At 55.8% G+C, this 23,929-nt stretch overlaps 1 protein-coding gene across 1 annotated transcript; it reads left to right on the top strand.

Annotated features, from left to right (window-relative positions):
• The first annotated feature begins 16,121 nt into the window (after positions 1-16,121).
• Positions 16,122-20,881, top strand: C21H11orf24 (chromosome 21 C11orf24 homolog). Its single transcript, XM_054390721.1, has 4 exons — positions 16,122-16,275; positions 18,423-18,539; positions 19,644-19,919; positions 20,025-20,881. Exons 1-4 carry the CDS (start codon positions 16,122-16,124, stop codon positions 20,879-20,881), a joined length of 1,404 nt encoding a protein of 467 aa, XP_054246696.1.
• The last annotated feature ends 3,048 nt before the right edge of the window (positions 20,882-23,929 follow it).

The raw sequence follows: 23,929 nt of genomic DNA, 5'->3' as shown, positions 1-23,929 counted from the left end.
GGCACTTACTGCATTTGCTCCTCCTGTTGGCTCTGCTCCCTTGGACTGAAGTTGTGGTTCCCTTTCTAGAGCTTAGACTGGGAGGAGCCCTTGGGACTTGTGAGCTGCCAGCTGGGGTGCAGGAGTGCTGCTGGTGCAGCAGGGACAGTGGCAGTGCTGCAAATGAGTGCAGGCAGGAGCTGGTTGTGCACCTTGGAAACGTTTGCCGCATCTCCAGCTTTTGACTTATGGCAATCCAAGGTGGTCACCATGCTGGTAAGGAGCCCAGGTGCCTGTGGTACAGCAAAGGGACAGCAGCCCTGTGCAGAAGGACCTGGGGGTCCTGGTGGATAACAAGTTCCCATGGGACAGCAATGAGGGGCAGTGGGATCCTGGGGTGCATCAAGAGGAGTGTGTCCAGCAGATCCTCCTCCTCTACTCTGCCCTGGTGAGGCCACACCTGGAATATTGCATCCAGTTCTGGGCTCCCCAGTTCAGGAGGGACAGGGATCTGCTGGAGAGAGTCCAAGGGAGGGCTACAAGGATGCTGAAGAGACTGGAGACTGCCTGGGGAGGAGAGGCTGAGAGCCCTGGGGCTGTTTAGTGTGGAGAGGAGAAGGCTGAGAGGAATCTGATCAATGTCTATCAATAGCTGAGGGCTGGGGGTCAGGAGGGAGGGGACAGGGACAGGCTCTGCTCAGTTGTGCCCTGGGATAGGACAAGGAGCAATGGATGGAAACTCCAGCACAACAACATGAGGAGGAGCTTCTGCACTGTGAGGGTCCCAGAGCCCTGGAGCAGGCTTCCCAGAGGGGTTGTGGAGTCTCCTTCTCTGCAGCCTTCCCAGCCCTGTCTGATGTGTTCCTGTGTGACCTGTGCTGGGTTCTATGGTCCTGCTCTGGTGTGGGGGTTGGACTGGAAGTTCTCCAGAGGTCCCTTCCACCCCCTGACATGCTCTGATCCTGTACAGGACATTGCATCTCTGGTGAGGTGCAGGGTGCCACCCCCTTCCTGCAGGACTGTCTGCATGGGCATTGCCACTTGTTCCTCTGAGCAACTTCACCAACAAGCAAGTGGCAGGATCTGCAGGGTGGGATTTAGAGCCCAGTGGAACCACACTCTTGCCTTGCTGTTGTGTAGAGCAGCCCTTGGCTGCTGGCTGTTGTGACTTGCTCACTGTTTTGGCTCTCCAGGAGTATTGGTGGCAAGCACCCTGCATGTAGCTGCTGGCTCTGCTCTGCCATTCCCCTGGTTAGCACTGAAAGGAGGTTTCCTCTGGGCAGCTTTGAGTGTCAGTCAGCACAGGTGCCAACACTTCTGGCAGTCTTCCACTGGCTTGGTTTTATATGCTGTTGTGGTCTTGGCCTCTGGGATCTTGCCCAGCGAGGTGGTGGAGTCCCCATGCCTGGAGGTGTTCCAGAAAGGTGTGGCCATGGCACCTGGGGCCATGGTTTGGTGGCCATGGTGGGGCTGGGTTGATTTTTGGACCTGATGATCTTGCAGGGCTTTTCCAACCCAAACAATTCCATGATTCCATGGTATGAGCTTCAGTTTCAGTGATGAGAAGGTGAGGTGCTGCTGCCCTGACACTGAACTGGTGCTGTGCAGGGTGGTCAGACAGGATGTGACCAAAGTGTGGTCCCCAGTGGCTGTGGTGGGAGAGCTCAGCTTCAAATATCCTTTGCAGAACTGGGGGTGTCTGCAGTGTTGGTGTGTGAGCCTGGCTTTGCCAGCAGGTCCTTTCCTCCCAGCTCACACAGAATCATAGAATGCCTCAGGTTGGAAGGGACCTCAAAGTTCATCCAGCCCCAACCCCCTGCCATGGGCAGGGACACCTCCCACCAGCCCAGCTTGCTCAGGGCCTCATCCAGCCTGGCCTGGAGCACCTCCAGGCAGGAAGCAGCCACAGCCTCCCTGGGCAACCTGTGCCAGTCTCTCCCCACCCTCACTCTCAATAATTTCTTCCTCATCTCCAGTCTAAAGCCATTCCCTCTTGTCCTATCACTACAGGCCCTTGTCAAAAGTTTCTCCCCAGCTTTCTTGTAGGTCCCCTTCAGGTACTAGAAGGCCACCCTAAGATCTCCCTGGAGCCTTCTCCAGGCTGAACAGCCTCAACTCTCCCAGCCTTGCCTTGTCAGCCATGTGGAAAGCAGCCTGGGTGCTAGCTTGTGGCACAGCTTGGTATGAAGGAAGGAGTGAGGACAGGGTGCCAGGGGTACTTGTGTGTTTGCAGCCAGGTGGTCCATCCCCAGTGCAGGACCCATGTCTGCACCTGCTTGAGGACCAGCCAGGTCCTCCACTTCAGCAGGAGGTTAGGTGCCTGCAGGCAGTGCAGGCTGCAGCTGAGCTCTGTGCAGTGCCACTCTCTGGTCTTTGCTGTGGTCCCTAGAGCACAGGCTGGGCTGTGCTCTGCAGACGTGGCTGGGCCATGTCCCAGCCCCACAGCTGCACTCTGACTGCAGAAACAAACACAGAGGGAAGGGGAGGTTGTGACAAGGGCTGGTGTGTGTCTGCTGAGAATCTCCACCCACTGCTGCCTGTGGGAGGGAACTCAGTGACCAGAGGCAAGGAGGAGGTGGAGCTGCTGCAGGGCTGCTCTGCCCCAGTATCTGCAAGTGACACCAGCTGCTCCTTGAGGGCTCAGTCCCTGGAACTGGGAGACAGGGATGGGGAGCAGGAAGCACCCCCCACAATCCAGCAGGGAATGACCTGCTGTGCCACTGAGATGTGCACAGGACTGTGGGACAGGATGGGATCCAGCCAGGGGTACTTCAGGAGCTGGCAGCTGTGCTCACCAAGCTGCTCACCATTATGTCACCAGTCCTGGCACACAGGTCCCAGCTGACTGGAGGCCAGCAGGTGTGACACCATCTACAAGAAGGGCTGGAAGGATGATCCAGGGAACTACAGGCCTGGCAGTTTGAGCTGGGTGCCAGGGAAGGAGCAGGGCATCCTGAGTGCCATCACACAGCACTCAAGACACCCAGGAGATCAGGGCCAGGCAGCAGGGGGCTGTGAAAGGCAGCTCTTGGCTGACTGACCTGATCTCCTACAGCAGGGTGACCTGGCTGGGGGATGAGGGAAGGGCCTGGGCATTGTCTGCCTGGACTTTAGCAAAGCCTTTGCCACTCTCTGCCCAGCATTCTCCTGCAGACACTCCTGGCACAAGGCTTGGCTCAGGGCCCTCTGTCCTGGATCAAAATCTGGCTGAGAGTGGTGGGGAACTGCTGATGCTGCAGTTGAGCACAGCCTTCAGCTGGAGAAGGTGCTCTGGGTTGGGGTTTGTTTGATGAACCAGAAGTGATTTACTGAACTTTGCCTTGAATGCTGCATCTGTGTTTGTGTTGGATTTGTGGTTGTTTGACCTGGGGGAGGCTTTGCAGCACTCCAACTAAATCTGGGTTTAAATCCACTTCAGTTCAAGGCCCAATAGAACTTGTGTGCAGACCAGGATGGGATCCAATTTTGATGGGATTAAGCTGGGTTGTCTTCTCTATCTTACTTTTGTTTGGCTTCTCTGTGTTAAAAAGTAGGAGAAAACCTTTCCACTCTTCCATCTTGTTGTGAAAGTGCTTTGGCAGCCTCAGAAGAGGCTCTCTGGTTGCATGCAGTAAATTTCACATGCTTTGTTAGACTCACAGAATGGGTTGGGCTGGAAGGGACCTCAAAGCTCATCCAGTGCCAACCCCCTGCCATGGGCAGGGACACCTCCCACCAGCCCAGCTTGCTCAGGGCCTCATCCAGCCTGGCCTGGAGCACCTCCAGGCAGGGGACAGCCACAGCCTCCCTGGGCAACCTGTGCCAGTCTCTCCCCACCCTCACTCTCAACAATTTCTTCCTCACCTCCAGTCTCAATCTCCACTCTCCCAGCTCATGGATGTCTTTGGCTGCCAAGGTAGATTCTGTAGAAGTGCTTCAGCCCAGCTCTTGGATCTCTTGTTTCTTATATGGCAACAGGGCAGCAGCTGTGCTCCCCTGCCTTGCTCTGGGTTCCTTCTTTTCAGTTTCAGAGTAACTCATTTAAGTTTTGAGTCCTGACTCTAACTGATCAAAGTAAATGTGCCTTGGTTTGAGCTCCTCAGAGCTTTCCAGTAGAAATGTCCTTGTGCAAAGAGCCTCTTATTCATGGAAGAGGGACTGCACAGGCAGCAGCAGGCTCTTCTGAGCATTCCTCAGCTCCACATGGAAGGTCTACCTATTTGTCTGCTGAAGAGGCCTTCAAAACTGTTCCACAGGGTCACCTCAGCACCATGGGCACCTGCAGGCAGGACAGCAGCTCACCAAGAGAGGTTACAACAGCCACAAACATCAGCTCAGCTCACACAAACAAGCTGCATGTTTCCCCATAGCCTCTCATCTTCTGTGTTTTCCTGGATAGATAAGGTCCAACCACAGATTTTTTGGATGCCTCCTTGCTTATCCTGCCCTCCAATTTTTAGTCAGCAATACAGTGACAGAATAAGGCACACCCAAAGTTGGAAGCCCTCTCTCAACTTGTGACACCTGAACTTGAAAGAGAAGCAAAGCGAAGTTGTGACCCAAAAGCATCAGCACTGCCTCAACCCATCAGGACCTTCTGGCTATTGATTGTATGCCAAAGATGCTCTGATCCTAAAATAAGGGGAGCAGGGTACTGGAAAACCACCAAGGAGATCAGGCTGCCCTGGCCCAAGGGTGAGCTCAGCATGCACTCATTCCCCAGGTCAACAGCCTGCCTGGGAGAGGTTGTCCAAGCTCAGACAACAACAGCAAGGGTAAGGACACAGCTGTGAAAGCCATACTGCAGACTCCACTTACACCTGACTGGTGTTTTGAAGGCCTTGGCTGCAACCCCATCCAGTACAAACCTGCCTGCTCTCACCTGATCACAGCAGAGCACCATCACAGGTGGAACAGGCTGTGACTGAGGGAAATCAGGTACAAAGCAAGGGTCAAGCATTGAACAACTCCCATTTGGCTCACCCTGCAGGCCCTCTGCCTACCAAACCACCGCAGCTGCTCCAAAGCCTGTTGTGTGCCACAGTCTGCCAGGCTGGCATGCAGCATCCACCAGCAGCACCCAGACAAGGCAGGCAGCCCCAAAGCCAGGGCAGCAGATCGCTCTTCACACACTACTGGCCCTGAGAGCCTGCCTGCAGCTGAACAGGCAGAATGCTTCCAGCACTCACTCAGAGGATCTGCAAGAGCTTCATTTCCAGGAGGGCACAACCTAAGGGCTCCTGCTGCCCTGGAAAGCAGCTCTTCTGCAACCAGCTCCCCACCAAGTCCTGCTTCTGTCTCAGCACTCAGCTGTGGCTGCCCTCTCCTGGGTGGATGAGGCCTTGAGCAAGCTGGGCTGGTGGGAGGTGTCCCTGCCCCTGGCAGGGGGTTGGAACTGTATGAGCTTTAAGGTCCCAACCCATTCTGTGAATCTCTGAATCCATGAAAGTAAGAAGAGGGAAGGCTGTGGGTATTTTTCTCTAGGTTCTCATGACCCACAGGTTAAAGTTAGGTTGCTGCATGATTTGAGAGACTTACTGGCTATGAAGGGGGGAGGGAAGGTCAGCAAGGATGAGGAAAACTGCTCCTGCTACCAGACTTGGCTAAGCTCCTGCACCCACCCTGCCCTGAGACTCCCACACCTTTCAAGCTGTCAGGACCACAAAGCAAGGAGACTTCTGCCAGCAGCCCTCATTTGGGATTGCTATAAATGTCCTGGCTTGGAGAGGTTGGAAGAGTCTTTTGGTTTGTGGTAAATGGAGCAGGCTGCCCAGAGAGGTTGTGGAGTCTCCTCTGGAGACTTCCAAGCTCCATCTGGCTGTGTTCCTGTGTGCCCTGCCCTGGGTGTCCCTGCTCTGGCAAGGGGTTGGAGCTGATGGTCTCCAGAGGTCCCTTCCAGCCCCTGATGTTCTGTGGTTCTGTGATATGGTGGCAAGCTCTGCAGTAGCAGACTGTGATGTGGTCAGCTGGAAGGGCTTTTGCTGCTTCTCTCCTGGCAAGCCTTCCCCAGAAAGCTTCCTTCTTAGCTTTAAAAGAAGAAACCTCTTACAATCTAGGAGCTGCCAGGTGCTTTTGCTCCTGAGGTGACTTCAGCTGTTGCCCTGGGACCATGCTTTGGCAGTTCCCAGGCTGTCTGAGCTTCCTGCTCCCTTTCTGAGCTCTGCAGAGTGTTGCCTGATGCTTTGGCAATGCAGGGTGCCATGAGTGCTGTCTGTAACCCTGCTCAGAACCTTACACAGGCTTCCATTCCTCAGCAAGGTTGCAGAGCCTTCTGTTCTGCATTGGAGATGTGTCCTCTCTTTTCCACAGCCTTAAAGTGAGTATTGCAGCTACATGCAGCTGGAGAGCAGCAATAATGATCTCTCAGACATATCTCCAGGGAAAGACAGCACTGAAACTGTCAGCTTCAGGCACGTTTAACTTGAGCCAAACTGCCAGGGAAGTGCTGAGAGCAGTGAAATTCTGCAGGGCAGGAGGTGGGTGGGTGACTGGACTTCAGCACCTTGGCACTTTGATTGACTGCACAAGCACCACTGGCTTCAGTGTCCCTTCAGGCTGTCTGCTTCAGTCTCTGTTAGCTCCAGACTTGGTTCTTTTGACTTCAGTAGCACCTCAGCCACACTGCGTTGTGTGCAAGTGCTGTGCTGGTTGCAGCTTCTAATGCCACCTCTCTGCCAGCAGGCATCATAGGATCATGGAATTGTTACAGCTGGAAAAGGCCTCCAGGCTCATCCAGTCCAACATCAACCCAACCCCACCATGGCCCCAGGAGCCATGGCCACAGCTTTCTGGAACACCTCCAGCCATGGGGACTCCACCACCTCCCTGGGCAGCCTCTGCCAAGCCCTCACCACTCTTGCAGCAAACAAATTTTTCCTCCTCTCTGAGGCTGAACACCCCCAGGTCCCTCAGCTGCTCCTCTCCAGACCCTTCACCTGCTGCAGAGGACCTGCATCTGCAGGCACTTAGCACCCAAACCCACGAGCTTGTCTTTTACCCTGCTTGATCTCCCTTGCTCTGCCTTGGCCTGCTGGTGCAGAACTCCTGTGGGCAGCACCACTGGGGTGCTTCCTTTGAGGATCTTGTTGGAAGCTGTTTAATTTGAAACATGTGCTCTGACCAGTCCTGCTCTGATCCCCTGCTCCCAGGAGACAGCAGTGTGTCTGGAGCTCTCTGAGCTGTTTTGGGTGCAGATCAGACCAGGGAAGGCTGCAGCTGAGCCATGGTGCACATTTTTCTTCCTTGGAGGTCTTTTTGCTGACAGATTTATTGTCCTGTCACAGCTTTATGCAGTTAACCTTTGCCAGTTGATGTTTGTTTAGAGTAAAACTGAATTGTTTCAAACATTCCAAAGCAGAAATTGCACAAATGCAGTTGCTGCCTGATGGGATTTCAGAGCAAACTTGGTCCTGCTGGGCAGTGCTCAGCATCTGAGCTGCAGAGCAGAGCACTGACATGGGGGAGAGAGGATGAGGGATGGAGGATTTTCCTTTGGAGGTTTTAGGCTTTAAGAGTGATTTGCCAGAAGGATCTTCACAGGCTGGAGAATTGGGCCAGTGCCAGCTGCATGAGGTTCAAGAAGTCACAGGGCAAGGTCTTGCAGCTGGGTCTGACCAACCCCAGGCACAAATCCAGGCTGGGAACAGAGTGGGTTGGGAGCAGCCCTGAAGAAAAAGCCTTGGGGGTGCTGGGTGCTGAGCAGCTGCCCAGGAGCCAGCAGTGCCCTCCTGCAGCCCAGCAGGCAGCTGTGTGCTGGGCTACAGCCAGAGGAGTGTGGGCAGCAGGGCAGCAGAGGGGATTCTGCCCTTGGGCTCTGCTCTGCTCACAGCTCACCTCCAATCCTGCCTCCAGCTCTGCTGTCCCCAGCAGCAGAAGGACACAGAGCTGCAGGAGAGAGTCCAGAGGAGGCCACAAAGATGCTCCAAGGGCTGGAGCAGCTCTGCTGTGAGCACAGGCTGAGGGAGCTGGGGGTGTGCAGCCTGCAGAGGAGAAGGCTCCAGGGGGACCTGAGAGCTGCCTGCCAGGACCTGAAGGGATCCTGCAGGAAGGCTGCAGAGAGACTTCTGCTGAGGGTGTCTGGAGCCAGGCCAAGGGGGAATGGTTTGAAGCTGAGGCAGAGCAGGGTTAGAGTGGAGCTGAGGAAGAAGTTCTTGAGTGGGAGGGTGGTGAGACTCTGGCACAGGTTGCCCAGGGAGGCTGTGGCTGCCTCCTGCCTGGAGGTGTTCAAGGCCAGGCTGGATGAGGCCTTGAGCAAGCTGGGCTGGTGGGAGGTGTCCCTGCCCATGGCAGGGGGTTGGAAATGGAGGATCTCTGAGGTCCCTTCCAACCCAGCCCATCCTGTGGTTCTATGACAGGTGCCCATGGTGGTGAATCTCAAGCCCTGTGTCACTTCCAGAATGAGCTGGAAGCAGGGATGGAGCCTAAGCTCAGGCTGTGTAGCTGTCAAATGTGGGCTCTGACCACCTCCTGCCTCTCTGGGTTCCTGGCAGGGGAAGGAAGATTGAGCAAGGTGATGAGAAGCTTGAACATGAACTTCATAGCACTTCAGTGTCTGCACAAATGGGGTCTGCCGTGGAGAGCCTGCAGTTCATTCTCCTCTTGCCTGCAAAAGACTTCCCAGTGCTGTTCTGGGAGTGTGGTGGTGCTGACCTTGCAGAGTTGCTATTATCATAGAATCATTTAACTGTCAGGGCTGGAAGGGACCTCAAGGCTCATCCAGTTCCAACCCCTGCCATGGGCAGGGACACCTCACACCACAGCAGGTTGCTCACAGCCACATCCAGCCTGGCTGCAAAAACCTCCAGGGATGAGGCTTCCACCACCTCCCTGGGCAACCTGTGCCAGGCTCTCACCACCCTCATGGGGAACAACTTCTTCCTGACAGCCAATCTCAATCTCCCCACTTCTACTTTTACTCCATCCCCCCCCAGTCCTATCACTCCCTCACACCCTCAAAAGTCCCTCCCCAGCTTTCTTGGAGCCCCCTTCAGATCCTGGAAGGCCACAAGAAGGTCTCCTGGGAGCCTTCTCCTCTCCAGACTACACAGCTCCAACTCTCTCAGGCTGTCTCCAGAGCAGAGCAGCTCCAGCCCTCTGCTCCTCCTTGTGGCCCTTCTCTGGACACCTTCCAGCACCTCCAGATCTTTCCTGGAACAGAGGCTCCAGAGCTGGACACAGAGCTCCAGGTGTGGTCTCAGCAGAGTGGAGCAGAGGGGGAGAATCCCCTCCCTGGTCCTGCTAGCCACACTTCTCTTGCTGCAGCCCAGGCTCACTGCTGGCTCCTGGGGAGCTTCTCCTCCACCAGCACCCCCAAGGCCTTTCCTTTAGGGCTTTTCCTCATGAGCTCTGCACAGCCTTGGCCCTGTGTAGCACCAAGTGCCTTTGGCAGTGTGGGGCCTCAAGTGCTTAATACTTGTGAAAGTTTCATGTCTTGGCCAAGCCTAAATGTGATCAGAGAGGTTCTCAGCAGAGCTTGGCATTCTCCCTCTTTGAAAGAGACTTGGAGGTGTTTGTTCTGTCCATGCAGGGTGTTTTGAAAGCCCTGCTCTATGGTGTTTGGCCATTTAGGAGCAGGGAGTAGATGTTCTTGCACAGTAATGAGTAGCAGCTGGAGCCATACTGCAGCAGCTGCAGACCTCTCTCCAAAAGCATCATTTGCACAGCAGCCTGCCAGAGGGTGCAGCAATCTTCTCAGAGCTGCTAGGTGCCAGAGCAGCTTTCCTTGCTCTCTAACCTGGTAACTCCCTCTGAGCTGGTCAGAAGTGGATCTAGAGGCTGTGTTGGCTGTGCTGTCTCAGTTCTTTTGCCTTCATTGTGTTCACCTGTCAGAAGCTTGTTACTCTTTTCCTGAAGGTTATGGATCATAGAATCACAGGATTGTTTGGGTGGGAAAAGCCCTCTGAGCTCATCCAGTCCAACATCAACCCAACCCCCCCATGGCCACCAAACCATGGCCCCAGGTGCCATGGCCACAGCTTCCTTGAACACCTCCAGGCATGGGGACTCCACCACCTCCCTGGGCAGCCTGACCACTCTTACAGCAAACAAATTTTTCCTCCTCTCCAACCTAACCCTCCCCTGGCACAATTTCAGGCCAGTTCCTCTCCTTCTATCACCTGAGACTAGGGAGCAGAGCCCAACCCCCACCTCACTGCAGCCTCCTCTCAGGAGCTGTAGAGAGCAATGAGGTCTCCCTCAGCCTCCTCTGCTCCTGGTTGAACACCCCCAGGTCCCTCAGCTGCTCCTCCCCAGCCCTGTTCTCCAGACTCTTCCCCAGCTTGGTTGCCCTTCTCTAGCCCTGCTCCAGCTCCTCAGTGTCCTTCTTGGAGTGAGGAGCCCAAAACTGAACCCAGCACTCAAGCTGTGTCCTCCCCAATGCCCAGTCTGGGGGCACCATCCCTGCCCTGCTCCTGCTGCCCACACCATAGCTGCTCCAGGCCAGGCTGCTGGTGCCCTTCTTGCCCACCTGGGCACCCCCTGGCTCATCTTCACTTCATCCAGCACTGCAAGGTCCTTCTCTGCTGAGAGGTTTCCAACCACTCTGCCCCCAGCCTGGAGCCTTCCTGGGGCTGTTGTGACCCAAGGGCAGGACCCAGCCCTTGGCCTTGTTGAACCTCAGCCCATTGGCCTCAACCATGGATCCAGCCTGGCCAATTCCCTCTGCAGAGCCTTCCTGCCCTCCAGATGAGCCCTACCACCCAGCTTGGTGCCATCTGCATCACCCTCTGCCTGAGGGTGCTGCTGCAGGCATGGCAGCCATGGTGCTGTGTGCTGTGCAGAGGGTGGGAGGCTCAGCCAGAGATGAGGACTGTGGCACAGCCTGTGCCATAGGAGGTCCTTGGTGTCTGTTTAGGGGAGGAGAATTTGGCAATCTGTGCATGCTGGGCTGCGCTTCACCTACTCCAGTGTGCTGCAGCCTGTGTGAGCTGTGAGGCTTTGTGGGGATTGTTCAGATCTTTGTGTTGTGTGGACATGTGTCAGAAGAAACCTCAGGAAAGGCAGCAGCAGACCCAACTGATGTCCATCCAATGCCCCTTCTGCCTGCTGCTGTGCAGGGCTGTGCCAGCTCCTGTGTAGCACTTGGGCAGCTGTGTGGTGCCATACTGTGAATAAGCTGTGTGGCAGGAGCAGGGTCATCAATGCTGCTCTCCTGGCCCTGAGCTGGCAATGTTTCTTCTCCAAATCATGTGGGGGTCAGGAAGGGGCCAGGCTCTGTTCAGTGGCAACGGACACAAAGTGGAACCCAGGAGGTTCCTCCTCAACATGAGGAGAAACTTCTTTGGTGTGAGGGTGCTGGAGCCTGGAGCAGGCTGCCCAGAGAGGTTGTGGAGTCTCCTGCTCTGGAGACTTTCCAGACTCACCTGGCTGTGTTCCTGTGTGCCCTGCCCTGGGTGCCCTGCTCTGGCAGGGGGTTGGAGCTGATGATCTTCAGAGCCGTAACATTCTGTGATTCTGTATCCAGATCTGGAAATGCATTTCCTCCTCCATACTCTGTGATGCCTCCCTGTCTCAGTGTGCCCTCAGTCCACCCTTCACTGTTGAGAGCTCCTGGACTTTTGTAGGAGCAGCAGGAACTTGGTGTCTCTGAAGCTGCTGTTCAGAGACTGCTACAGCTTCCCATGAGCAGATCTGGTGATGCTCAGCTGTGCCTCACAGGCCCTGGTGCTGCCCTGGCTCCAGACCCATCCATGTCTGTGACCTCAGCCTTGGAGATGAGCTTGGGAGGCCAAATATTTCCTCAGGCTGGCAGCAGGTTCCCTGCCTCCTGTGCTGTGGGCTGAAGGCACAGAATGAGCCTTGCTGAGCTTCCCTTTCAGTGCTCAGCAGCAGCTGCAAGCTGCACCCAGGTCCTGTGTCCTCCCAGGTTGATGGCAGAGGAGCATCACTCTCTGCAGAAGTTATCCCTCCCTTGTTTTCCTGCTTTGGTGTTGACTGAGAAGGTTTCTCTGCAGTCTGTGAGCTGTGTCCTGCCCAGCCCATGCTCCCTGGTTAGTGTGGGTGTTGGCTGCTGTCTCTGCTGACAGCTCAGAGGAGCTCCTGGGGCCCTGAATCCCTGTACCTGTGATCTCCAGCACTCACACTGCCTCTTCCCTTTCCTTCCTTGGCCTACTTCTATATTTCTCCTCCTCCTGCAGTCACAGCCTGCATCTTGCAGCTGCCTAAGCAGGAGCAGCAGAGGCTGGCTGGGGGGTATGGAAGCAAGGGGCTTGTACTGCTGAGGCTTTGCTCTGCTCCTGCAGCAGAGACGCACAGAATGGGCTGGGCTGGAAGGGACCTCAGAGCTCATCCAGCCCTAACCCCCTGCCATGGGCAGGGACACCTCCCACCAGCCCAGCTTGCTCAGGGCCTTATCCAGCCTGGCCTTCAACACCTCCAGGCAGGAGGCAGCCACAGCCTCCCTGGGCAACCTGTGCCAGTCTCTCCCCACCCTCACTCTCAACAATTTCTTCCTCCTCTCCACTCTCAATCTCCCCTCTCCCAGCTCCAAGCCATTGTCCCTCATCCTGGCACTCCCAGCCCTTGGCCAAAGTCCTTCCCCAGCTCTCCCAGAGTCCCTTCAGGTACTGGAAGCTGCTCTGAGGTCTCCCTGGAGCCTTCTCTTCTCTAGGCTGAACAGCCCCAACTCTCCCAGCCTGGCCCCACAGGGGAGGTTTTGCATCCTCTGATCATCTTGGTGGCCCCCTCTGGACCCTCTCCAGGAGCCCCAGGTCCTCCTGTGCTGGGGTCCCTGGCTGAGGAACACAGATCCAGGCGGGATCCATGGACACAGTGCCCAGGCTGAGGAACACAGATCCAGGCGGGATCCATGGACACAGTGCCCAGGCTGAGGAACACAGGTCTGTGCTCTCAGTCCCCTGCCCAAGCCCTGGGGCTGTGCCATGCCTGTGCTGTGGGCTGTAGTTGTCTCTCACAGGTCATCTCCAGTTCTTCTGTCCTGGGCCCTTCAACTCCTACTGTGGAGCTCTTGGAAGAGCAAGTGATGAGGAATGAGCCAAGCCAGCCTGCACCAGGCAGGTGAAGCTGGAGAGAGCTGGGGGGGGGGCTGGTGCTGGCTGGGCAGCAGGAGCAGTCTGGGGCAGGCAGGAGTGAGGCTGCTGAGCTGTCCTTGACCTGCAAGACTGCTCCTGGCAGCTCCCACCCCCAAATCCTTCCAGCTGCCAGGGGCATTGCCCAGGCACGAACCTGGGCTGCAGTGAGATTCCTGCTCACCAAAACCAGCCTGATGCTTGGCACTGTTCCACCAGAGAGAGGAGGGCACAAGCTAAGGTCAGGGGTGCAGGTGGCCCTTGTCCAGTCCTTTTGGGTTACCCTGCTCTGGGACAGCAGAAGATGAGGAAATTTTGGTGCTTTTTGGAGTTTTCCTCTTGACTCTGCTCTGCTGAGACCTGGCAGCCAGTCACCAGTGGTGTTCCCCAGGGATCAGTGCTGGGCCCCATCCTGTTCAATATCTTTATTGATGATCTGGATGAGGGGATTGAGTCCATCATCAGTAAGTTTGCAGATGACACCAAGCTGGGTCTGCAGAGGGACCTTGCCAGGCTGGACAGATGGGCAGAGTCCAACAGGATGGCATTTAACAACTCCAAGTGCCAGGTGCTGCACTTTGGCCACAAAAAAACCCAAGCAGTGCTACAGACTGGGGACAGAGTGGCTGGAGAGCAGCCAGGCAGGGAGGGACCTGGGGGTGCTGGTGGACAGCAGCTGAACATGAGCCAGCAGTGTGCCCAGGTGGCCAAGAAGGCCAATGGCATCCTGGCCTGGATCAGCAAGAGTGTGGCCAGCAGGAGCAGGGAAGTCATCCTGCCCTGTGCTCAGCACTGCTCAGGCCACACCTTGAGTCCTGTGTCCAGTTCTGGGCTCCTCAGGTCAGGAAAGATGTTGAGATGCTGGAAGGGGTCCAGAGAAGGGCAACAAAGCTGGGGAGGGGTCTGGAGCACAGCCATGTGAGGAGAGGCTGAGGGAGCTGGGGGTGTTTAGCCTGGAGAAGAGGAGGCTCAGGGCAGACCTCATTGCTGTCTGCAGCTCCCTGAGAGAAGGCTGCAGCCAGGTGGGGGTTGGGCTCTGCTCCTTGCACCCAGCACCAGAACAAGAGGACACAGTCTCAAGCTTTGCAGGGGGAGTTTAGGCTTGAGGTGAGGAGAAAGTTCTTCATAGAAAGAGTAATTGGCCATGGAATGTGCTGCCCAGGGAGGTGGTGGAGTCACCATCCCTGGAGGGGTTCAAAAAAAGCTTGGATGTGGCACTTGGAGCCAGGGTTTGGTTGTCAGGAAGGGTTAGGTGTTAGGTTGGACTTGATGAGCTCTGAGGTCTTTTCCACCCTGGTTGATTCTGTGATTCTGTGACCTCACCTCCAATCCTGCCTCCAGCTCTGCTGTCCCCAGCAGCAGAAGGACACAGAGCTGCTGGAGAGAGTCCAGAGGAGGCCACAAAGATGCTCCAAGGGCTGGAGCAGCTCTGCTGTGAGCACAGGCTGAGGGAGCTGGGGGTATTCAGCCTGGGGAGGAGAAGGCTCCAGGGGGACCTCAGAGTTGCCTGCCAGGACCTGAAGGGATCCTGCAGGAAGGCTGCAGAGAGACTTTTGCTGAGGGTATCGGGAGCCAGGCCAAGGGGGAATGGTTTGAAGCTGAGGCAGAGCAGGGTTAGAGTGGAGCTGAGGAAGAAGTTCTTGAGTGGGAGGGTGGTGAGACTCTGGCACAGGTTGCCCAGGGAGGCTGTGGCTGCCTCCTGCCTGGAGGTGTTCAAGGCCAGGCTGGATGAGGCCCTGAGCAGCCTGGGCTCGTGGGAGGTGTCCCTGCCCATGGCAGTGGTTGGAGCAGATGGTCTCTGGGGACCCTTCCAGCCTGAGTCATTCCCTGGTCCTCCAACTGCAGTGCTCCCTCTGTTTCCAGCAGACAGAGTAACTCTTTACTAGAACAAATAAAAGAGCAAGAAGGAGGCATGGAGTCCCTCAGGGAGCTTGCAGGGTGTCTAAGGCTGCTGAATTTGAGGCACTGCATTTTGCTGTCAAGCTTTGTCCTCATTTTTGACTCTGATAATCCAGTGTGGACCTGTGGGTTGTGTGTCCTCTGTGAAGCTTAAGGGCAGCTGCTTCATTTCCCCCATTTTCAGGCAGGCTCTTTTTGAGGCTAAAACTGTTCCCCTGTGCAGGGCTTCAGGACACAGAGTAAGGAGGAGAATTACATTTCATGGTGTGAAGCAGCAAAATGTTGCAGTCTGGGAATCAAAGCTAATAAATGTATTTTGAGCTTTCCTGGGGGGAAGGAAGGCTCTCAGCTGGGTTGTTAGGTGCACAAGCACAGTGGAACCTCTTGCCTGCCTGGGTACCTCAGGTCTTAGTTGTGTCACAGCTAGCTGCTGGCTGTTGTCCCTCTGCTCTTGACACCATTCATAGGTGATCTGAGCTGCCTTTGTGTCCCCAGCTGCACTTGTCCCCTCCGCCTCTGAGATGTCACCCAGGGTGACTCTCAGCACTCCTTGGAGGCCTTTTTCTCTCCATGACTGCATGGTGAGGCCCAGAGCTTGCTTCAGTGATGAGGAAGGGGGCAGCCCTTAAAACTGCTTGGGGGAGAGAGAGTTGCTTTGGATTAGGCTGGGCTGCCTGGAAGGTCCTACACCTGGTCTGGGCAATCCCCACCACAAATCCAGGCTGGGCAAGGAGTGGCTGGAGAGCAGCCTGCAGGAGAAGGCCTTGGGGGTGTCAGCTGCTGGCAGACTCAGCCAGGGTCTCAGAGCAAGCCACAATGCTTCATGTCTGTGCTGCCCTGCTCCCTGGGCTTGGGGCTTGGCTCTGCTGCTTGGCTTCTGACTTGAGCTCTTCTCCACTTCCTGAGGGAAGGGCAGAGTGCCCTTTCCAAAGAGGAAACTGGGAGTGGTCTTGCCCGGCCTCTCAGTGCTGCCTGTGTGGTGTGTCTGAGGATGCTTCCATGCAGTGTGTCCATGGCTTCCTCCTCCCCTGCTGCCAGGAGTGCTTCACAGAGTCCCAGAATGGTAGGGGTGGGAAGGGGCATCTGGAGGTGTTCTGTGCAGCACCACTGTGATGTAAATTGGTCATTTCCTTCCCTTTCTTATGTATTTATTTATTTCCAATAGGTACATTGCAGTGGATCTGGAGGAAAGAATTGATCCTGGGAAGAGAAGCTTCCCTGCCAGACCCCCCCTTGAAGATGTGGATTGCCATTGTGCTCTTCCCCCTGATCTCCTGTGTGTGTGAGCAGAGGTTTGCTGCCCTGAGAGGGAGAGGAGTGCATGTGGTGCAGATCAGCAGGCTTTCCTCTGAGCAGCAGTGTAGGCAGGCCTGCCTAAGTCCAGCTGCTTCAGGTGAGCTGCTTGTCCCTTACCTGGAATCCCAGCTGGGTTTGCTGTTCCTTAAAGGGCTCCTGCTCCCGTGACAGCTACTTCCAGTTGTTCACAGGCACTTACAGCTTTGGCTTCTCTCTGCACCCCTGTGGTGCTGAGTAGCTTCTGCCAGCTTTGGATGAGTTGAATGCAGAGAGCAGCCATTTCCCAGGGCCCCTCTGGCTTCTGTGAGGGGCAGGCTGCATGTGTGCTTGCTGTGCCCTGGAGCCTGCAGACACTGTGGTTAGCTCACTTGGCTGGGAGGGTGATGGTCCCATGCTGCCAGCAGGCAGCTGCACTGCACTGAGCAGTTTGTGTCCTGCCACCAAGCACAGGGCTGGACAAGGTTGGGGAGATAAGGACCTTCTGCTGCCTACCTCTGAGGTGTCTTTAAAAAGCATTCAACTTCCAAATGAGTCTGTCAGAGCTGTCATGCTCCTTCTCATCTAGCCACAAGGGAATGCTTGCAGCACCTGCAGACAGCTGGAGAGGCTGTGGTGCAGGATGCCTGCCAGGACAGGAGCACTGTGGCTCATGGCGCCATGAGTCTGTGGCATTTCTGTGTCATTCTGAGCTGAGGGCTGTGTCCCCTGGGGGAGGAGAGGGAGCTCACTTCTTGCCCTCAGGAAAACATCCAGATGAGTGCTGGCCTTCAGTGGATGTGAGCTGTAGGGCAATCTCTGTGTCCCTGTCTGAGGCAGTGAATTGCTGCTCTTGGGAGATGCTGGTACCAGAAGACAAGCAAGGTAGGGAAGCTACAGCTGCTGTGTGAAATTCATTGGCTTTCCAGTTGTTTTCACTAAGGCAGAGCTGGGATCCTCTAAGGCCAGAACTTCCCCCTGGTGGAGGGTTTTTTTCCTAATTCTTTAATTACAGTCACCAATTAGTGAGAGGAGATGGGAGCTCTGCCAACAGAGCCATGTCAGGGAAGAGCAGGAGGTGGGAAGGTGACCCTGGCCAGGGCAGGGGGTGGGAACTAGATGATATTTAAGGTCCTTTCCAACACAAAACATTCTGAGAAGCACAGAATCACAGAATCCATCCTGTTGGCAGAGCCCTCCAAGAGCATCCAGCCCAGCCCTCCACCCAGCACTGCAGGCTCAGCACCAAACCATGGCCCTAAGCACCAGGCCCACAGCTGCTGGAACACCCCCAGGGATGCTGACTCCAGCACTGCCCTGGGCAGCCTCTTCCAATGTCTCAGATCCCTTCTAGGGCACAAATATTTCCTCATGTCCTGAACCTCCCCTCCTGCAGCTTGCAACCATTTCCTCTGCTCCTGTCCCTTGTCCCCAAGGAGCAGAGGCTGTCCCCTCCTCGCTCCAACCTCCCTTCAGGGAGCTGCAGAGAGCAATGAGGTCTCCCTCAGCCTCCTCTTCTGTAGCCTGAACACCCCCAGCTCCCTCAGCCCCTCCTCTAGCCCAGAGGCTCCAGGCCCTTCTCCAGCCTCACTGCTCTGCTCTGGACAGGCTCCAGCCCCTCAATGTCCTTGCTGCAGGGAGGGCCCAGAGCTGAGCACAGCACTCGAGGTGTGGCCTCCCCAGAGCTGAGCACAGGGGGATGGGCACCTCCTGGCCCTGCTGCCCACCCTGCTTCTGATCCCAGCCAGGAGGCCTTTGGCTTTCTTGGCCCCTGGGCACTGCTGGCTCAGGGCCAGTGACTGCCATCCAACTCCCCCAGGTCCCTCTCCAAGCTGCAGCTTTCCAACCACACTTCCCCAGGTCTGGAGCTCCCCATGGGGCTGTTGTGACCCAGGGGCAGGACCTGGCCCTTGGCCTTGTTGAACTTCATCCAAGGAGCCTTGGCCCATGGCTCTCACCTGCCCAGACCCTGCTGTGAAGCTTCCCTGCCCTCTAGCATCTGGACTCGTCACCCAGCTTGGTGTCATCTGCAGACTCACTGAGGCTGCCTCAATGCCCTCACCCAGATCAGTGATGAAGGCACTAAAGAGGACAGTGCCCAGAACTGAGTCCTGGTGGACACCACTGGTGCCTGGGTGCAGCCAGGTCCAGCTCCATTCCCTACCACTCTCTGGGCCTGGCCATCAGCCAGCTTTTGATCCAGGGCAGAGGGCCCTGAGCCATGCTCCAGCCCTGTGTGCAGCCCCTCACCTCCTCTGCTGTTTTCAGGTCACCACCACTGTAACTGGGCTGTGCCCTACCACAATCACTGCCTCCTCTTGCAGTGTCACCAGCTGAGTGTGTGCCAGAATGCTGGAGAACAGGACCTCAAAGATCTGCTTGGAGGTAACATCATGTCCCAGGCTCCTGCTGAATCCAGGCTCCTGCTCCTTCTGCTTCCAATGGCTGTGTTCAGACCTTGGCTGGCTGTCAGCTGTGGGGTGGATGGGGATATGCCTGCAGGATGGTTCTGTAGGTCAGGGCTGGTGCCTGGGCACACTGTTTGCCTGCCCTCTCAGGGCTGTGGCACTGCTCATGTGCAGGAGGTGTCTGAGGAGCTCAGGGAAGTGAGCAGCAGCTTGTCTGCACCTTGAGGACATCGCTCCCTGAAGCCATTTGCACTGCCCAGGCTGTCCTTGCAGAAGGAAGGCAGAGCAGATGTTTATGTTTTTAAGAGAACGGGAAATATCTTGGCCTTGTTTTTGCTGAGACCAGCAGGATTTTGTGCCAGAGGCAGCAGACTGCTTCTATAATCAGAGCATCCTTAGAAGCAGTGGCTGGTGGTGACTTTCCAGTAGCAGGACCTTCACTTTGAATTCAGTGACACAGCAGCAAAGTGGAGCTGACCTCTGAAGGAAGCTCCAGGAGGTCTCTGTGCCCAGACCTGCACAGGAAGCAAGTTTCGTCATGGTTCTGACAGGCTGGCAAAGCTTTCTCTGCCATATAGCAGCCAGGCCTCTCCTAAGCAGATGGGATTTGTGCCACTAGAAATCTGGATCACTAGAGGGAAATTCTCTGGGAGTAGGAAGGTGTGAGTGGAAATTTCCACTCAGTTTTGAGGTGAAAACCATCAGTCTGTGCACAAAGGCTTTACTGATGCTGTCTGGCTTTGAGACTTCTTCTCAGCACCTGGCATTGTAATGCTGCTTCTGTTGATAGCTTCTAAGTCTAGCCTGGGACTTCAGCACCCCCCCTTGTGTGGAATGAATTCCCTTGGTGGGCAAATGCCAGAGATGTGTGGCCAGAAAAAGCCCAACCAAAGAAAAAACCTCAAGGGGATTTTGTGCAGCAAAGGCAGAGGCTGAGCTCTCCTCTTCCTGCTGCTTTCAGGACTGCACTACACCCACCTCAGAGGACCTGCTCTGGTTTGCATGCTGGGGGGGGTGAGGTCAGGTTTGAGCTTGGGAGTTTTGTTCTTACTAAACTCATTGGTTTTGTCTTTTTTTGAAGGAATTGTCAGTGGGAGAAGGGACACAGCCCTGCTTCACCCCCAGAAACAGCAGAGAGAGGGGGATGCAGGGGGAGACCAATACAAGGTGCAAAACCCGCCGGCTGCCTCCACTGCTGCTGCTCACAAGGTCCACCTGAGGCACTTGCTTGAGGCTGAGGGTGAAGATGGAACAACAAATGCAAGCAGAACAATTGCAAGCAATGCTGCAGCCACCACCCCCACAGCCACCACTGCAGCCACCACTGCAGCCACCACCACCACCTCAGCCTCCACTACCTCAGCCTCCACCACCGCAGCCACCACCACCACCTCAGGCTTCACGACCTCAGCCTGTACCACCACAGCCACCAGTGCAGCTGCCACCTCCTCAGCCTCCACAGCCATAACAACAAGGGCCACAAATGCCACTGTCCTCTCTACAGCCTATGGAACAACTGCCAAAGCCTCCACTGCCTCTGGAGGTTCTCATCTCGCTGAAGCCACATCAGTCACTGCCTCTTCTCCTACTTCTGCTAACAGTTCCAGCCATGTCACCAAGCCTGGGCTCACCATGGAAAGCTCAGGACACAGCAGCTCTGTCTCAGTGTCATCCCCCAGCTCTGCTGCCCTCCCTGTGTCCTCTGCAGCAGGTACTGAGTTGCCTCCCCGGGAGCGCTTGGAGCCAGGCGCCAGCAGCGTTCCCCCCCCTGCTGCTGCTGGGGCTGGCCTGGGCACACTGAGCAGCCTCAGCTCAGAGGCTGCAGGAGTGTCTCCCACTGCTCCCATGGCACTGGACCCTCAGGACAGGACACCCTCTGCTAACCCTCTGCCTGGCACTACAGTGCTGCATCTAGAGCCAGAAGCAGGGGCAGCTCCCACGTTCTCATCTGCTCCTCCTCTGGGCTCTGCAAGAGGTGTGGAAGTTTCACTTCCTGCCTCTCCAGCACAAACAACGACTGAGCCTGGGATGGAGCCAACATCTCTCACTTCCTCCCCAGCAGATGCCCCCAGAACAACAGCTCCTGGCATTGCAGGTGCTCAGGACACAGATAGTGATTACCTGCTGGTTGCTGCTGAGCCCCTGACCCAGTACCTGGTGGACAGGAGCTCCCTGCTGGCAGTGCTTCTGGTGGGCACAGGCTTCCTCATCACTGTCCTGGTACTCTTCCTCATGCAGGCCTACGAGAGCTACAAGAAGAAGGATTACACCCAGGTGGATTACCTGATCAATGGGATGTATCTGGACTCAGAGATGTGAGAGGCTGGGGAGGGAAGGGTGGGAAGAGATGGGAAGGAGAGGGCAAGCCTGCTAGGCTTGGGCTTCTTCCCTGCTTGCCTGTAACCCCAACTGAAAGTGCTTCCAAGCTTCCTTCTAGTGCAATTGAGGAGAAATGCCATGGACTGCAGTAAGGGGGGGGGGTGGGAATAATATTTTTTATTCAGCCATGCAGCAGGTTGCTGTAAAACAAAAACCCAAACCAAGCAAAGAAGGCCTTGGAAAGGCTTCCCCAGTGCACACCAGCTCTGGCCATTGGTTTTCATTGTGGAACAGCCCCATCCAGGGGGCAGCCAGCACCCTCAGAAGAGGCTGGGGCACTTCTTCTGTGTGCAGAGCAGGTTCCTGGAGATTCCCCCATCCCAGCTGTGCTGCTCTGGGCACAGAGCAAGGGCTGTTTCCCTGCAAAGTGCTCTGAGCTCAGGGGTGAGGGAGGAGCAGTGCTGCTCAGGGAGCTGTGAATCCACTGGGCCTTGTTTCAGTGTGCTTGGGAAGAGGGCTGCTTCCAAGGCCTTGCAGACTGGTTGCTGCTAACCCAAGGTATCTTCTCACCATGGAGCAGGTTCCTGTGCCTCTGCACTAAAATTTTTGTATTCACTGAATAAATGGAGCCCTGCCAGGGCAGGTCTGGGTGCAGTTCTGTTTTCATTCACCTCCCTGCAGTGCAGAAGCAGGCAAGGGGGCCTGGGGGGCCTCAGCACATTAGCCATGCTTCAGCACTGCAAGTGGGAGGGCTCTGCAGACCTGCTGGGAGTGTGGACATGTCACAGAAGGTGCTGAACACCTTCCAGGGTCCTGCTGCTGTAACTCCAGAGCAGGCTGCTGCCAGTCTCGCAGGTGCACTGCACTGCTTGTGCTCTTGAACTGCATCAGGCTCTGGGATTAGAATCACAGGATGGGAGGGGATGGAAGGGACCTCTGGAGGTCATCAGCTCCACCCCCTGCCAGAGCAGGGTCATCCAGGGCAGGGCACACAGGAACACAGCCAGGTGGGGTTGGAAAGTCTCCAGAGCAGGAGACTCCACAAGCTCTCTGGGCTGCCTGCTCCAGGCTCCAGCACCCTCACAGTATGGAAGTTCTTCCTCATGTTTAGATGGAACTTTCTAGGTCAATGTTTGTGTCCATTGCCTCCTGTCCTGTCCCTGGGCACCACTGAACAGATCCTGGCCCCTTCTTGACCCCCACCCCTCAGATATTTGTGGACATTGCTCAGATCCCCTCTCAGCCTTCTCCTCTCCAGGCTCACCAGCCCCAGGGCTCAGCCTTCCCTCCTCATACAATGTTCCAGGCCCTTCAGCATCCTCATAGCCTCCACTGGACTCTACCTCTGAACTAGACACAATATTGCAGGTGTGGTCTCACCAGGGCAAAGTAGATGGTGAGAAGAACCTCCCTAGCCCTGCTGGCCACACTCTTCTTGATGCACCCCAGGATCCCATTGGCCTTCTTGGCCACAAGAGCACACTGGTGTCCCATGCAAAGCCAGACTGAGAGCTTTGATTTAATTTGCTCTTCTTTAGTCCTGCTTGCTTGAGGATCCTAATAAGCAGACATTTGAGTCTGAGCTGTTGGGTTTTGGGTTGGTTATTTATTCAAATTCTTTAGGTGTTTAGAATTTGGAGGGGGTCTTTACCCTGGAACAAGAAGACCTGCCTGAACTACTGTGTGCAGTTCCAGGGCTCCCAGCACAAGAAGGACCTGGACCTGATGGACAGGGTCCAGAGGAGGCCACAAAGATGATCAGAGGCTGCAGAACCTCTGCTATGAGGCCAGGTTGGGAGAGTTGGGGCTGTTCAGCCTGGAGAAGAGAAGGCTCCAGGGAGACCTCAGAGCTGCATTTCAATCTCTGCAGGGGAGCTGCAGCAAGGCTGGGGAGGGACTGTTCAGAAGGGGCTGTGGGGATAGGCCCAGGGGCAATGGTTTGGAACTGGAGCAGGGCAGAGTTAGGTTGGAGCTCAGGAGGAAGTTGTGCACAGTGAGGCTGGGGAGACACTGGCACAGGCTGCCCAGGGAGGTGCTTGAGGCTCCATCCCTGGAGCCATTGCAGCTCAGGCTGGATGTGTCCCTGGGCAGCCTGCTCTGGCTGGAGGTGTCCCTGCTGCCTGCAGGGGGGTGCCCAAGATGCCCTTGGAGGCTCCCTTCCAACCCAATGCAATCTGTGGAGCTGTCATCACCAAACTGGAAATGCTCTGCTAAGACCTGCAGGCAGCACAAGCAGTTGCAGAGGCAAGGGGCAGTCTGCAAGCTGCATGTCTGCCTGGGAGGTGGTTTCCTGCATCTTCCCAAGCACAGTTTTTGAGGACAATATTTCAGGGAGCAGAGGCTGCAGAGGAAAGGAAAGTGATGGCTTGGCTGTCAGCCTCAGGCTGCATTCTACACTGCTGTTGCATTGACCATGTCTGTGTCCCAGTAGGGTAAATCAGGGTAAAGGATGATGTGGGTTTGGGAATCTTCCCTTCTTGGAAGGTTTCAAGTGGAAGCCACAACATTCTCAGGACCTTTCCTGGAGGGGGGAAACAGTTTGAGAGTCAGAATTGTATTTTAAAGTTCTTTTGAATTGGTTTCTCCTCAGCAGAAGGGAACTGAACCTTAATTTCTGCCATCTTCCAGGAGCACCCCATGTGCAGGAGCCATCCCACCAGGTGCTGGGAACATCCTCCAGCACAGCTGGGGTCTTGCCCCATGGAGATGCTGGGACTGTGCCTCACAGCACAGCTGTGGGCAGGCAGATGCTGCTCTACAACCACGAAGTCCAGAGCCCTGATCTCTGCATAGGGTTCTCAGCTTTTCCCTGAACGTGAGTGAGTCACTAACCACAGAGCTAAGCATGTGGTCTTGGGGCTCTGTTCCACAGGCTGAGGCAAGAGCTCCTCAGCTTCCTGCTGGCTCCCAGCTAGGGACATTGGTGTTACTTCAGACCCAGCTCCCTGCTCCTCCTCCTCATTTAAGCATCTTGCTTAAATAGAATCACAGAACTGTCAGGGCTGGAAGGGACCTCAAGGCTCAGCCACTCCCAACCCCCTGCCATGG

The sequence above is a fragment of the Indicator indicator genome, chromosome 21 (assembly GCF_027791375.1).
Source record: "Indicator indicator isolate 239-I01 chromosome 21, UM_Iind_1.1, whole genome shotgun sequence".
NCBI classification, from domain to species: domain Eukaryota; kingdom Metazoa; phylum Chordata; class Aves; order Piciformes; family Indicatoridae; genus Indicator; species Indicator indicator.
The sequence above is the reverse complement of the archived record's forward strand: the minus strand, read 5'-3'. Positions and strand labels throughout refer to the sequence as shown.

Bases quoted from the DNA above. Each gene is read 5' to 3' on its own strand.
- C21H11orf24 (XM_054390721.1), top strand. From the start codon at position 16,122: ATGTGGATTGCCATTGTGCTCTTCCCCCTGATCTCCTGTGTGTGTGAG. The intron at 16,276-18,422 runs GTGAGCTGCTTG...TGCTGTTTTCAG, and splicing joins CCTAAGTCCAGCTGCTTCAG to GTCACCACCACTGTAACTGG. The intron at 18,540-19,643 runs GTAACATCATGT...CTTTTTTTGAAG, and splicing joins CCTCAAAGATCTGCTTGGAG to GAATTGTCAGTGGGAGAAGG.